Here is a 15,326-nt window from a genome sequence, read left to right as displayed (position 1 = left end):
GGGACACGACAAACACAGGCATCACCCATCCCTCCTCACCTCGGCCCAGCCAGGAAGGGGTGCGAGGAGGAAATGCTCGGCGCCCGCTCTCCTCTGATGTTCTGCACCTTTCCTCCCAGGCTTTCCTGTCTTCACGTGCGTCACATCGAATTAAATACAACCACACTGCACAAACCGTGACTATCTTCTGAAGCCAAGTGACGGGGTTGCTTTGATTTCCAAGCAAATGTCAGTTTATCTGCATCCAAACTTTTCTGGGCTCTTCCATTCTTAGCTCTCAGGGGCAGTCGCCTCCCTGGCTCCACGGCGACCAGGTGCTGGAGGAGGGCACTGGGAGCTGGCCGCACAGCCACCTCAGGGGGCGCGTTTAGCGGGAACAGCGCCAGAGACGCGGGTCTAAGAATGGAAGCCACCAAATCACCTCGGTGCTGGTTAGGTTTTATTTTAACAGGATGTTTCCTCTTCATTTGTTTTTCAAAATATCAGTTATATCAATTAGAAGTGTAAACAGGTACAAAATATACAGTACATAGAAACAATCTTCTTAACTAGTCTATTGCCTAATAAAAGTACGCATGGGGGAGCTGGATGAATGGCAGCCCTGGTCTCTTCTCTGAGGGGACGCGCGTCACCCGCTTTAGGTAAGGGACCCAGTGGTGGCTTCGACAAAATGGGAACGGACAGCTGCGTGGCCAGGACAGCACTGCGGTGGGACCAAGAAACCAGAGCCCGTGTCTGACTCCACCTTTAGGACGCGAGACGGGGAAGAAGCGAGTCACCCTGCAGCCGGCCTCCCAGACCTCGCTGGGAGCTGCAGCGTGCACACCTGGGCGGCCAGGCTCAGCTACAGCCCGAGGCCGGACGACCTCGCTCACGCAGATGTGGGACAAGTCTTCTAAGACGGCCAAAACGACATGCTTTCCTCCCCCACACTGAGGTCGGGCCATGTCCAACCTGAGGCTTTTCCCAGCTGTGGTGATGTGCTGCCTTTGAGTAATTTATTTCATCTCGTAGAAGAAAAAACACTTGCCCCGTGTGCTTCACAAGGTCACAGTAACAATCAAATGAGGTGCGACGTGAAAGCATTCTGACAATGAAGAAACGCCACGCAGAGAGGAAACAAGCATCTCGCTGGGGAGGAACGCAGCCCCGACGGGGTGGGCAGGCCGGGCTCTACTCCCGGCTTTGCTTGCAACTAGGTGACAGCGCCACGGCCCCCGCCTCGCCACCTCTGCGGCCCTAACACTGTGTTTTCAGACAGCTCTCCTTTACGAGGCCCAAGAGTCACGTAACAGGGCGACACTGTCAACAGGTGGCCCCTAACAGGGACACATAAGTAGGGCCAGCACTGTTGGGGCCCTTTTCAGAAGGGGAGGCAAGCTGGGGGATGGACCTGGCCGCTTCCGGACACGTCCTCCCTGCTGGGATGAGGCTGGGTCCCAGTGTCCAGCTGGCCTCACTGCCCGGGGGCGGGGGGCTTGGAGCCCCAGGCCCAGGCCAGCGCAGGCCCAGGCAGAGCAGGGGCCTCAGCCTCCCTGGGGCTCTGTGCTAAGCCCACCCTATCCCTAGTGGTCAGTGGGGCCAGAGGAGGTCCAGGTCCCTCACTGTGTCCCCAGCCAGCCAACCTTCCAGCACAGTCACTGTCAGACTTGGTAAGAACACAACCCACATAACACACGCTCCAGAAACCAAAAAAGTACACTAGAAAGTTTAAACTGGTGCTACTGCTATTTTCCAGCTTCTTCCTCAAGAATTAAAAAAAAAAAAAAAATTTCTTTTCGTAATTAAATTACTTAAAATTCTATGGTGTTCAGTTTCACAATCAGAGAACTCTACTCGGTTTAGAGCTGGGAGCCGAATCGTTCCATAGTTTCTCTTCTTCCAGTGATCAGTTCGGCAACTAGGAGACGCGGCCTCCCAGCCTCCGCCCCGGCCTCTACCGTTTGCCACCACCCTGACGTCTGGAAAGGGGACTTTTTACACTTGAGGCTCGCAGCGGTCAGAGGGCTGGGCAGCCTCGGCCATCCTGGGGACGCCTCACAGGTCCCCGCCATCGGCGGGTCCCAGGACACTCAAGCCACAAGTCCAGTCAGTCACCAGGTCTGTGGAGGCCAAGGGTCCTTTAGAGGCCGGGCTCTTGAAGGGGTCTGGGGGGCCGGCCGGCAGCGGCGGCAGCGGCTGGCCCCGGGCGGCGCCCTTGGCGCCCGCCGCGTGGTTGCGCTGGTGCTTGCGGAGGTGGTCCTTGCGGATGAAGCTCTTGCCGCAGACGGTGCAGGTGAAGGGCCGCACGCCCGTGTGCGTTCGGTAGTGGTCGATGAGCTTGGAGCGCTCGGTGAAGCGCTTCTCGCACTCGGTGCAGGGGAAGGGCCGCTCGCCCGTGTGCAGCATGCGGTGCCGGATGAGGTGGGCCGGCCGCGTGAAGCAGCGCCCGCACTCCCCGCACCGCAGGGCGCTGCCGTCCCGCGCGGTGCCCGCCGCCCCCGGCGCCCCCTCGGGCAGCCCGCAGCTGCGCTGGTGCGCGCTCAGGCTCACCTGCAGCTGGAAGCTCTTCCCGCACGTGGCGCAGGTGAAGGGCCGGCCCCCCGGGGGCGCCGCCGGGTGCTTCTTCAGGCCTGGCTTGTGGCCGAAGCCTTTGGTCCGGCCAGGGTATTTACAGGGGTCACTGAAGGGTCTCGGGGCCTGGCCGGGGTCCAGCACGGCCTCTCCGTTGTCAGGGGAGGGGAAGGGCAGACCCTCAGGCCCAGTCCTCGGGTTCAGGCCCACGGGAGGCTTACACCTGAAATTCCAGCCCCACCGGACCCCCCCAAAGAGCCAGTCCCCTGGAGGGGTCTCGTCCTGGGCCACCGCCGGGCTGGGCTCAGCCATGTCCCGCTCAGGCCTGGCGGGCTCTCTCAGCCCCAGCACAGGGTCCTGGCTGGGGAACGAGCCGCCCTGGCTGTCCCAGGCTCCTTCCTGGACCGGACTGGGGAAGAACCTGGTGGCCTGCCCCGGTCCAAACAGGGGCCCGTGGGCCTCTAGGTCAGTAGGGTGCACTGGTGTGGCCACCACCTCCTCTTCTTGGACTTCTGTTTTGATCACAATTTTTACATCTGCTGAGAAAGACAGAAAGACCAGGTATCATTCTGTCCCCTCGCCTGCTTAGAAAGCGAAGATCTGATACTTTTATCTGGAGATCCAGCAGCTCCTGGTCCCCACTGCCACTACACTGAACCCCACACGCCTCAGGATCCAGCTCAGCAGAGCGTCTCCCAAGTGGCCATGCAGCTGCCCCAAGCCCTGAGGACACCTCTGTCCTAAAACCTTCACCGCCAGTAAAGCAGCCATGGCATCTGCTCACCGGGCCCCAATTCCACTTTGGCCGTTAAGGCAAATCGTGACTTTCTCCTGAGGAAGGAACTCTCACCACCGGGGGCGACGTACCCAAGGGGCGAAAGCCCTGGGTTGGGGCTCAGGCAGACCTGCGACAGCGCGGTGGCTCCGCACGGATCAGCAGTAACTTCCTAACCAGCGGCGCATCTGTGAACACCCTGTCACCGGGCTGGGTGAGGCTTAAAGCGGCTAAGAGGCCTGAAGGCACGCCGCATGCTATGTGGGTGCAGCAAGCATCCAATAAAGGAGCCAGCTCGTGATAAAATATTATAGAAGTAGGAAAACTGTGTTTGACGTAAAAGTCCTTCCATTTCATATCCTGAAGTTTTATATCAGGGATCTAAGCTTTTACGCATTTTTGGGTAATTACATGTTAAAGTAACAGATAACTGGCCTTCAAAGCAGAAACAAACAGAGAAGTAACGCATAAACTTGGGAGTTGTTCGCCCCAGTCCTGGCCTTCAGACCCCTGTCTGGTGGCGCCGCTCTCTACGAAGCGTCCCAGTGTGGTGTGGTTCGGTTTCTCCCATGCCAGAGAAAAGCCAGGCTGAGTCTGGGCAGGAGGTGCATCCCTTCAAGGGATCGACCTATCAGGCTTGACACTCAGCATGAGGAAAGAGCAGCCGGAAACGCGGGCAAGTTCAAGGGAGGCTGCTCAAGCTAAGGAGTTGGAAGGAGGAAGAGGCGGGGCTGGACGGCCCCACCACCGCGGATACCTGAATGCCGCAGTTCGCCACCGAGGACGGGGGGATCGGGGGGCGGCCCTTCCCACCCTCTCTGCCACCTGTACCTTCCGTGGAGGCCGCTGTGTTGAGCTTCAGGGTCCCGTCCGAGCACGCGGAGGAGGGGTGGTGGGGAGGGAGGTCCGCCTGCCAGGAAGTCGGTGGGATAGTGGTTGAAAAGTTGGTGTGGACGCCTGCGATGAGGAGAGATCGGAGCCGGTGGGTTAGGGGAAAACCCTGTGGGACAGGAAGAGCCGGAGCCCCGGAGCCCCCACCGGGGCCTTTCTGCACCAGCATGATGACCCCGCCTCTCCTGAACCGTTTTCTGAGCCCCTCTCTGAGGCGCCAGGAAGCTCGCACATCACAGAGTCCGTCCTTAATACGAGGCGGCTGTGATTTAGAGGCCCAGCGCGGACAGGCAGAGAAACACCAGGAGAGCACGTCAAACCTGGGAGGCCTGCAGGCGTCATTCGGCGCAGCCCCTGCCTTAAGTTGGGAAAACTTCCAAGCTAGTCAGGCTGGATGTTTGAAAGCCCTCAGCTCCCACGCTGCGAGCTTCCTGCCCCGCGCCCGGCCCTCGTCCCTGCCTCTCCTCCCGGCGTCGGCCCTCCATCTCAGCCACTCACCAGAGGTGGCATCTGTGGAGACATCTCCTGCTCCGGAGTCCAGCTGGCTCAGGCCCCACGGCTCCTCCCCGATGTCCGGCTGTCCGGCGGCCCACGCCTCTACCCCCAGAGCCTGCTGCTCCTGGAGCTGGAGCTCGCCCTCTTGCTTGATCTGCATTAAGAGGTCAGGGGCAGGAACCGGGGGCCCCGAGCCTAAGAAAGGGAGAATGTGTGAACACACAGCATCAGGGACCCTCAGCCCTGGAGCAGACACACGTCCGGCCAAGGAAATGGATCTCACCGAGGTCAGACAGCAGACGAGCCTGGGGGGGCGGGGAAGAGAAAGTGTGAGCGCACGGGGACTGCAGGGTCTCCTGGGCAAAGCGTGAGGTCACACGGTACTGGGCACGTGGGGAGCGTGGGAAAGGGTGAGAACACATGAACTCATTCTCAGAGCTACACCGCCGGTCCCTGGGGAACACTGAGCTGCCGTGGGGAGGTCTTGTTCTCACTTTAAATACAGAAATGCTAGATAAAATCTACCCCTAAATTTCTCCGAAACCTTAATCCCATACATGCGTTCAAGTGAATGCAAAGAAAGATTCCAGATATAAGAGTCAAAGAGAAAGCAAAATCAAATCGAGAGTTCAAGTGGGAGCCAAGTGGCCCAGGGAGCTGCTGGAACAGGACGCAGGCCTTGGGGTCTGGGCTTTGATGTCCAAGTGAGGTGGGAGCTGAGCTGCCTGTGTGAACCTACGAGCCATGAGGCTCTGTCCCAGCTGTGAGATGCGGACCAGGAAAACTCCGTCCAAACGGGCTAGAAGGAAGCTGCCCACTTCTCTGGGGCCATAGGTGGGAAAAGCACCCATACGAAATCAGAATCCTCTGTCCACACAAAATTCATGCTGCCCGCACAGTGCCGAGACCCGGACCTGAGACGGTCACAGAAAGGCTGGAATCAGCACCCCAGGAGGCCCAGCACAGGCACACGCAGACCTGCCCCACGACGCAGGCCGCGAGGGACTCTGTTAAAAACTAAACTTACAAACCAAAGAGGAGCCAAACAGCACGACAGTCACAGTAGAAATCACTCCCCAGAACTACATAACAAAGAATAAGTTGACAAATACAGTAACTTAAGTATGTCTAAAATAGTCAAAGAAATGAAGGAACAGAATCTCTAAGGAAAACTGGGAAATTATTTTTTATTTATTTATTTTTCCCCCTTTTTAATTCCTCCCCCACTTCCACTCCTGACCCATGGATGTTGTCATCTCCCCTTGAGAGCTGGATCTCTGAGGGCGGGGCGTCTCCTCCCACGAGCTCGCGGTGCGCACCCGGGGCCTGGCGCGCCTGGGGTATGGACTGTGGCTCCACCTGGGGCGCGAACCCAGGGCCTTCTGTCTGTAAAGCAGACGTGCTGACCACTACGCTATGGAGCCACCCCCAGGAAATTATTTTTTAAAAAGAAGACTTGAAAAAGAACTAACTAGACTTTCTAGAAAATGACAAAAGAAATGAAAAACTCAATGGATGGCTTAACAACAGACCAAACAGAGCTGAAAAGAAAATTAGTGGCTTGGAAGACAGATCTGGGGAAATAATCCACAGCACGGCCCTGAGAGATGGAAAAAAAACGAAAAATAAGCAAGGGAAGTTGAGAGACACGGGGAGGACAGAGTGAGACAGACATTCACACTCACGCGGGTAGAAATCCTGGAAGGAGAGAACAGAGAAATGAGTAGAGAGAAATATGTAAAGAAATAATGGCTGAGAATGTTCCAGATTGAAGGCATTATAAGCCCATAGTTTGAAGGAACGTACCAATTTCCGAGTAGGAAATAAAAAATATAAACCTCGACAGCATCCTATGAAATACAATAGCAGCGAAGACCAAGAGAAAACCTTAAAAGGTTCCAAAGAGAAAAGAATGATATTTGGACTGACAGCAGATTTCTGTCAGCAAGCGGGGTATCAGGAGACAACGAAATGTCTTCAAAACACTGAGAGAAAATATCTGTCAACTCATTTTATGAGGCCAGTATAATTTTGATTGCACAAACTAGAGGCCAGTATGTAAAAAACTTATAAGATACTCTCATTTATGAACAGATATACAAAGATTACAAATCAAACCCAGTAATATATTTTCAAAAAAGAAAAACAGACAATACATTATGAACAAATTGGGTTTATCCTGAGAACTCAAGGCTAACTCTAGAAAACAGAGCGATATAACTCACAAAGTTAACAGGTAACAATATAATCATCTCAACAGATGGAGAAGCGGCATTCAACCCTTCCATTTCTGGTATCCAGCTAGGTGTGCAGAGAAACTCCCTCCATGGAATATCTAAAAATGCTGGGTAACGTATAAAAACACAAAACGAGTTTGAACATGGATGACCCGGAAATAAAGTAAGGAAAACAAATGGAGGCCAAACCTCCAAGAAAGCCCAGATCGACCACGGTACGTCTCCCAAGGCCTGGCTGCTGGGCTGTAACGGACTGTGCACCTCTGGGAACATGAGTGTGAAAGGCCTGGCGCTCAAGCAGGGTGGAAGGCTGAGACCCCGAAGGGCAACATTCCCAGGGGACCAAACATAAAGCAGAGGCGAAACCCTGCCCTGCAGAGGAGCCAGCCTATTCTGACCTTGACCCTCGGCCGGGGCGGGGAACAGCTGCCTTGGGAGTTGACACACTGTAGGCCGGTGCTCAAGGGTGTCTGGTGCCAGATCTCACACAGGGCTGTGGTGGCCCCGAGTCTGCACTGGTACCAGAGACCAGCAGAGGCAGACACAGTCTCTCAAGAGGACAACATCTGAAACACAGCTTTCAGGCTGAATGAGCTCGCGATCACAAATCGCCATCCCAACAAGGACCTGCCTGGCACTCGACCGGTGAGGCAAAAGCATACCCCGCAGGGTGACCCGCGAAGACTTCGGATATTGGAATCGCCACACACAGAATGTAAAGTTTAATATATGTAGAGAAATAAATGTGTGTGGGGGAGTGAAGCTATGATCGATAAGAGACTACCACAACTGACCAGTCAGGTTTTGAAAATGAATAAACTGACTTTAGAATTACAAAATAATTGAATTTTAAAATCCAATCTAAAGGTTAAACAGGACGGAAACAACTGAAGAGACAATGGTGAAGTAACCAGAAGATAGATGAGAACAAATTATTCAGAACTCAGAGGAGACAGAACTGAACATATGCGGAGAGGTTGAAAGTCACAGAGACTAATGTGAAAATGCTCCAGAAAAAGAGAGTAGAGTGAATGCGGACAAGGGTATTTGGGTATTTTCGGAGATAACGCTGCAAAATTTCCCAAACGGTTGAAAAATATCAATGATTAAAGCAGGATAAAGAAAAAGAAATCCACGCCCAGACACGTCGTAGTAGAATTGCAGATCACTGAAGACAGAGAGACCCCCCCACGCAGAGAAAGCAGGCGGGTGGCCCACAGCGGGGTAAGGGCTAGACTGGCCGCCGAGTTCCCAGCAGCAGCAAATTGCCTTCCAGAGGTTAAGAGAAAATAACACTCGAACTAGGATTATATCCTTCAAATACAGGAATGGAATAAAGGTATTTTCAGACACACATAAACCATACACAAAAACATACAAACTGAGACTTCGTTAGCAACAGACCCACAAAAAATAACTTCTAAAGGATGTATTTTATTTTATTTTTTAAACATCTATGGCACCTGGTCTTCCTGGGTGGTCTCCCATCCAAGTACTAATCAGGCCTGACCCTGCTTAGCTTCCGAGACCAGAAGGGATCGGGCTTGTTCAGGGTGGCATGGCCGTAGTAAAGGATGTATTTTAGAAGAAAAATATTCTTGAATTCAACTCTACAAGAGCAGAAACAGAACGTGTAACTTCTAAACTCATTAAAAGTAATAATAGTTGGAAGAGGGGAAAAAAATCGAAATAATTCCCAAGGAGGCGTAGGGAAAAAAGGAACTATAAGGCGGGGCAGGACCACGGTCCACCAGCAGAGTGTAGGACAGAGCGTAAGGATCCAAGGACCACGGTGACCACGGTCTCAGTGTAAGTGGCCTAGACAAGCACCGTCCATCAGAAAGCAATGTGGGCCATGAAGCTAATTTTAGGTTTTCTAGTAGCTACATGAAAAAAGTAAAAAGAAACAGGAGAAATTAATTTTAACAATATAATTTATTTAACCCAATAGATCCAAAATGTTCATTTCCACATATAAGTATTTCATCCACATAGCATTTTCCACGGGCTCAACGGCCACATGTGCCTGTTGTTCTGGACACTTAAAAGGCAAAGGTGATCAGAGTAAAGACAAGCAAGGAACTGAGAGCTCTACGCTGTCTGTAAGACACACACCTGAAACAGAAGGATGCAGATCCATGTAAAAGAATAAAAGATACACTGAGCCAGAATAAACATTAAAAAAAAAGATGTAGTTATACCATATCAGATGAAATAGGCTTCAAAAATAAAAATATTCATAAAAGAGGACGACTGCACAATGGTATATTGACCAGGAAGATAAAACAATTCTAAAATTTTAATCTAACAACGTAGCTCCAAAATAATAAAGCAAACTGACAAAATTCCAGGCGAAATGAACAAAAATCCACCTTCGTTGTGCAGAATTTCAACAAACTTCTGTGATTGATAAATCTTGCTGACTAAAGGTTCTAGGAAATTCGAACACTTAGGTAGACTCTACAGACAAGGAAAATACAAGCCTTTCAAGCTACACAGAGCATTAAGGAAAAATGGACATTTTCTAGGCTGTGAAACAAACCTCAGTAAAATTGAAAAGATTAGTATTTTACAGACCTATTTTCTAACATTTTGTTAGAAATCAGTGACAGATCCCTAAATTCTCCATAGGTACTAAAATTAAACATACACATACACATACACATACATATACACATACACATACACATATGCTTTCTAAATAATCCAAGGCTCCATGGACAAATCACAATGAAAATGAGAAGACATTTGGAACCCAATGCTAATGAAAATATTGTTTATCAAAATGGGCAGGCTGTATCCACAATGGTACTCTAGGAAATTTTACAGCTCCATATGCTTATATTAAAAGAGGAGACGAGTTGAAAATTGGTGGGTCAAGTAGTTAATGCAAGCTGTTACAAAAGAGAAAAACATCAACAAAACCCTTTTAAAAAGTAAAAGCAACAACATGAAAGTGTAAATTAATTAAACAAAAAAACAAAACAAAAAAAATACAGAGAGCCAAGAGCTGGTTCTTTGAAAAGAACATAAACGAGTATATCTCCAGCAAGATTCTTTACAGAAAAAGAGAAAGTACTAATAACTAATATGAAGAATTCATGGGGACATAATTATAGATGCAGCAGAGATTAAAAAGATAAAGAGCGTATTATGCATGTTATTCCAAGTAGTAAGAAAACTCTGGGGGAATGAAGAAATTCCTCAGAAAAACTATACCTTGCCTAAATTTACTAAAAAAAGAATGGAAAAACTGAATAGTCCTATAACTGTTAAAGAACTTAAATTCGTAGACAGAAATCTCCCCCACAAAAAAAACTTGAAGTCCAGATGGCCTCACTGGTGTTTTCTGCTAAACATTCAAGGAATAGATAATTCCAATACCACACAAATTCCACGAGCAAATAAAAACAAAGGGAATACATCGTAGCTTATATCTTTACTATCCAAACTAAAAATAGTCTGAGGAAAGGAAAATTATAGGCCAGTGTCATAAAGATTCAAAAATCCTAAACAAGAAAATTAGTACTAACTCCAGCAATGTGTATAAAGGGTCATAGCCAAGCTAGGTTTATTCCAAGATCACAAAGTTGGTTCAACATTAGAACACAACGCATTTACCGTATTAGCAGGTTAAAGGAGAAAAATCATATAATCATCTCAACAGACATCCAAAGAGCATTCTATAAAAATTCAAAGCTATTTCTCTTAGAAATATGTAGCCAACCAGAAATACAGGAAACTTCTTTAACCTGATAAAGGGTACTGATCAACGAAACCTTTCACAAATATTATACTCAAGTGAAAAGTTAAAAAGCATTCTCTTTAAAATTATGAACCAATAGGATACCTGTTATCATCATTTCTGCTTAAGGATTTTCTGGGAGTTCTCAGCAGACACAATAAGAGAAAAATAAATCAGAAAGATTTGAAAAGAAACAAAAAATTCTTATTACTATAGATCATATGATTACCTTTTAAAAATTTGGGAATCATCAAATCTTTCGTCATGGATCACAACAAACAGGACATAAAACTACAGAGGACGGAGCGTAAGGGTGGGTAAACTATTTTTATTATGGATAATTGAGGAAGCAGGTTTTATCTGCAGGCAAGACCCTAGGACCAGGAAGTCACCTGCCAGACCATGGTTGGAGAGGCTGTCCCCAGCAGAGCAGCACAGGCCCTGTGCCCTGGGGGTGGCCAGCTGCCTAAGGGGAGGATGGGCAGGACTGAGCTTGTCCCAAACTCTCCATGTCCCTGGTGAAATAACAACTCTCAAGGGAAAACTGTAAGACCTTCTTCAGGCACACACACAGAGAGTCACATAACCGAGGCCCTGTGGCATGAGAAAAAGCACCGGGAGACAGGTTACTCCTCCCCCAAACCCTGAGCACACACCAGCGACAAATAGAAAATGCAAGTTAAAAAAGGTACCACTGACACTAGCGACTAAAAACATGCAAGAAATCTAGGAATACATCTAACAAATGTACAAGACCTTTTTTGGAAAAAATTATAAAACTTCACTGAGACATTACAAACAAGCTAAATGGAGGGACTTATAACATTCACAGACAACATGCCTCATGTGAGCAAAAGGGCCGACTGTACTCAAAATGACTAACAGAGTGAATGTGAGAACAACCGTAGCCCCAACGAGATTTTCATGGAATCTGACGGGGTAATTTGAAAGGTTACTGAACAGAGCAAAGGGAAAGAAGACCCAAAGCACCAGTGAGAAAGACCCAGGGTCCCGACCTCCCACCATCTCAAAACCCCCTTCCAGACCGATCGACGACTTGAACGTGAAAGGAAAAACCTTTGGTAGAAAATGTGAGATAGAGTATTAGGAACTTGAGGTAGGAAAACATTTCTTAATTGTCTATGACATAAGGATAAACCATAAAGGTAAAAACTAGTAAATTCAAGTATATTAAAATTAAAAGCATTCGTTCTTTAAAATATACCATCGATCAGTGATACACATATCCGACAAAGAGATTAATATTCGGCATATGTAAAGAACTCTTACGAATCAGTAAATAAAGAGAAAACAACTGAAAAGAAAAATGGACAAAAGACTTAAACACATATTTTACAGAAGAATGACAAGTGGCCCATACACAGAGGATACATAATGTTCAATCTCATTCATTAGGAAAATGCATGTTTTAAACTACAAATTTTAAACCATTTCATTCCCACCAGATGGGCAGAAATTAAGATATGAAGCATTTCCAGTGCTGGTGAGCATGAGGTGCGGTGGGAGCCCCTGAGTCCCGCTGAGGGGCGCTGCCAGGTGCCACCGCCTCAGAGGACACTCAGACATTACCTGGAAAGGTCGAACATGCCTCTTTCCTAAGACCCTGTGCCTCCGCTCCTGGTTCTACACCTAGAGAAACTTTTATACATGCATAAGAATTTTCCTAAAAGCAAAGGAGTTAGAAACAACGCAAACACCCACCAACGGTAAAAAAGATAAACGCATCACGTTACATCCATAAAACAGAAAACTGACGAGGCGAACGTCGTGAACGTGAACTACAGCTATATTGCATCAACACGGATGACTCATAAATAGTTCAAAAACAGGCGAAACGAAATAATGTTATTCAGGAACACAAACACAGGGAATAAAAACGTAAAGAAAAGCAAGGGGCTATGTCTGTTTGTGAACTTTCTATTTATCTGTGAGTGGAAGGGAGGGGCCTGGGACCAGGGAGAGACAGTGGGGTCTCAGAAGGGTCTGGCCGTGAGCTACTTCTTATGCTGGGGTTTGTGGAATATGGGTGTTCACCGTCGGTCTCTAAATTTTGCCTTAATTTTGTTCTGTATTTTGTTTATTCAGAATTTTGTTCTGTATTATGTTATACATATAATACAGAGAACAATATTTTAAAGAAATGAAAGTATTTAAAAAATAACATTTGGTACAATACGACACTTGTTCACAGTAAAAACTTTAACCTGCAGTGGAAGGAAACTTCTTTAAGCTTAGAGTATCTTCAAAAGTCTTTGGCAAAAACCATCCTTATTGCTGAAACTCTAGAAGCATCCAAGCATCCATAGACAAGGATGCCAGCTAGCACTGCTACGACTCGTCAGGGTCCTAGCCACACTGCTAAACAAGAAAAATAAAGTTATAAACGTTTAAAAAGAAGAGATAACTTTTGTGTCATCTGTGAAGGGAACCACTGTCCACATGAAATACCCCGGGAGAATCTAAAATAACAAGTCATTTTAGTAAGAGTTGAGCAGAATTTCTCTTTACTAAACAAAGTCAAGGGCATAGCCGTATACTCCTAATGAGTACTTAAAACATGTAATTGATTTAAAAGTCCCATTCACAATAGAAATAACAACTCTCAAGAGAAAACTGTCAAACTTTCTTGAAGCAACACAGAAGCCTGCAACAGATAAGTCTTCCCACGGATGGAGGGGCTCAGGGTTGTAATGAGAAGTCTCTAGAAACGAGGTTATAAAGTAAATGTAATCCTCATCCAAATTCCAACAGGATTTTCTGAGAACTTGATATAAAGATTCTGAAACTCATATAGAATAAAGGTCCAAGAGCAGCCGTGAAAAGTTCTGGAGAGCCAGCAGAGAAGCCTGGGTCTGCCACACATCCGGGCCTCCTCTGAAGCGTGGTCAGTGTTGGTGCGGGATGAGCAAAGAGCCCAAGAAACAGAAGAAAGGGCCTCAAAACTGTGTGTGCATGTGCGGAAACCTGGTTTATGACCAACTGGCATCGCAAATCATCACAGAAAAGGCAGCATATTCAGTGAACTTTGTCAGAAGTCGGATGTCGTGAGGAAAAAAAAATTTAATTCTCCCATGCAATTCTCCTACACAAATATTAAATCTAGATGGATTAAAGACTTAAATGTGAAAAGCGAAACTTTCAGAGTTTTATAAGGAAAGACTGGAGGATGTATTTCCGACCTAGAGTGAGGCAGGGAAGGGTATCTTAAGACAGAAAAAGCACAGATCATAAAGAAAAAGACTGGTAAGTTGCCTCTACCCAAATTTAAACTTCTGTACAAGAACTGTAAAATGATAAGACCCGCTGTGGGCTGGGAGAAGACATTTATAATGCAAAGAACAGACAAGGGTCTAGAACCTATGTAAAGAAGTCGTGGGCCAATAAGAAAATGAAAACTACAGTAGAAAAACAGAAGATGACATTCCACTGGAGAAGCCAAATAAACCTCTGACAAGGATGCTCGACATCTCTAACAGCCGAGAAAAGGCAAATTAAAACGAGATATTTCACCTCCAGCAGACTGGCAAAAATCTAATTCTGAAAAGTGGGCCAAGATGTAAGAAAACAGGTACTTCCCAACCGCTGGGCAGTGGTACCTGCTCGTCACCCACAGGGAGACCACTGTGGCCACGGCAGAGCTGCAGACCAGCATGCTCAGTGACACAGGCCTCCCCGGGGCTAGTCCCCAGGGAGACGTCAGCACGTAGACACAAAGAGGCACGTCCGAGAGTGTTCACCGCAGCACCACTTGCGCGAGGGAAAAATGAGGGATGGCTTAAGTGCCACTGGGTGGAGGAAGGGATAATAAATTGTAATTTGGTTGCTTTTGGAATATTAGGCATCTGTTAAAATGAAATCAACTTGATCTATACGCATCCACAGAGAGAAGTCTAAAATACGGAAGAGCGAGTGATAAATATAAGGACATTTATGTAATTTTTCAAATCACAGAAAACCACACTGTGTATTATTTGTGGCCACATATGTACATTATGGAAGTTTTAAAATGTGGATGGAAAGGTAAACGCCGACTTGAGGACAGTGGTGACCCAGGGCGGGCAGGAGACCGAGATCTACAAAGGGATTTAAACTGTGTCAGAAATATGTTTTTTTGTACACACATATTTTAAATTACAAAACACAGCATAAGTCAGCAAATACTTACTGAATTCCTGCTCTGTGCTAGGTAGTATTCTAGGTGCCCAGAACGATCACAGGACAAGAACAGATAAAAGTTCTTGTCTTCTTGAAATCTACGGTCTAATGGAGGGGCAGACAGACATATGTAAGTCTGTAAATAGGAAATACCGAACAGACGATACCTGCTCTGGAGGCGAAGCAGGAAAGGGAGCCTCGAACTCCTGGGTGGGGAGCGGGGGCGGCTCTTCCACAGGGCGATGAGGCAAAGCCCTACTGAGACAGAGGCCCGGGGCAGGCAGTGCACAGAGCCGTCCCAGCAGAGGGCACTGCGGAAAGGCTCGGGGTCCGGGCCAGCCTGGGGCGTTGGGGAAACAGCCAGGACGGTTAGGGCAGAAAGAGCGGCAGGAAACAGCACAGGGCACGTGGTGAGGAGAGAGGAAAGCAGGAGAGTGGGGAGTCCTGTCCGCCA

At 47.9% G+C, this 15,326-nt stretch overlaps 1 protein-coding gene and 1 pseudogene across 7 annotated transcripts in view; both read right to left on the bottom strand.

The window, feature by feature from the left end:
- Positions 1–421: 421 nt before the first annotated feature.
- The window catches only part of ZNF746 (zinc finger protein 746), a 22,104-nt gene continuing 7,199 nt past the window's right edge, over positions 422–15,326 (bottom strand). For 4 of the 7 annotated variants that reach the window (XM_039861342.1, XM_039861346.1, XM_039861344.1 and 1 more), the window contains 3 exons: positions 4,718–4,909; positions 4,160–4,285; positions 422–3,092 (listed from right to left, as the gene is read on the bottom strand). In XM_039861342.1, coding sequence (XP_039717276.1) covers positions 2,038–3,092; positions 4,160–4,285; positions 4,718–4,909 — 1,373 coding nt within the window. In that variant the 3' untranslated portion in view covers positions 422–2,037. Of the gene's footprint in view, positions 3,093–4,159; positions 4,286–4,717; positions 5,020–15,326 lie in introns of all 7 variants that reach the window. The other 3 variants (XM_039861343.1, XM_039861340.1, XM_039861341.1) reach the window with 3 other exon arrangements.
- Positions 8,403–8,521, bottom strand: LOC120601570 (uncharacterized; annotated as a pseudogene).

This window comes from Pteropus medius, unplaced genomic scaffold, assembly GCF_902729225.1.
Source record: "Pteropus medius unplaced genomic scaffold, Ma_sr-lr_union100, whole genome shotgun sequence".
Classification (NCBI taxonomy): domain Eukaryota; kingdom Metazoa; phylum Chordata; class Mammalia; order Chiroptera; family Pteropodidae; genus Pteropus; species Pteropus medius.
This window is presented reverse-complemented; position numbering and strand designations above follow the sequence as displayed.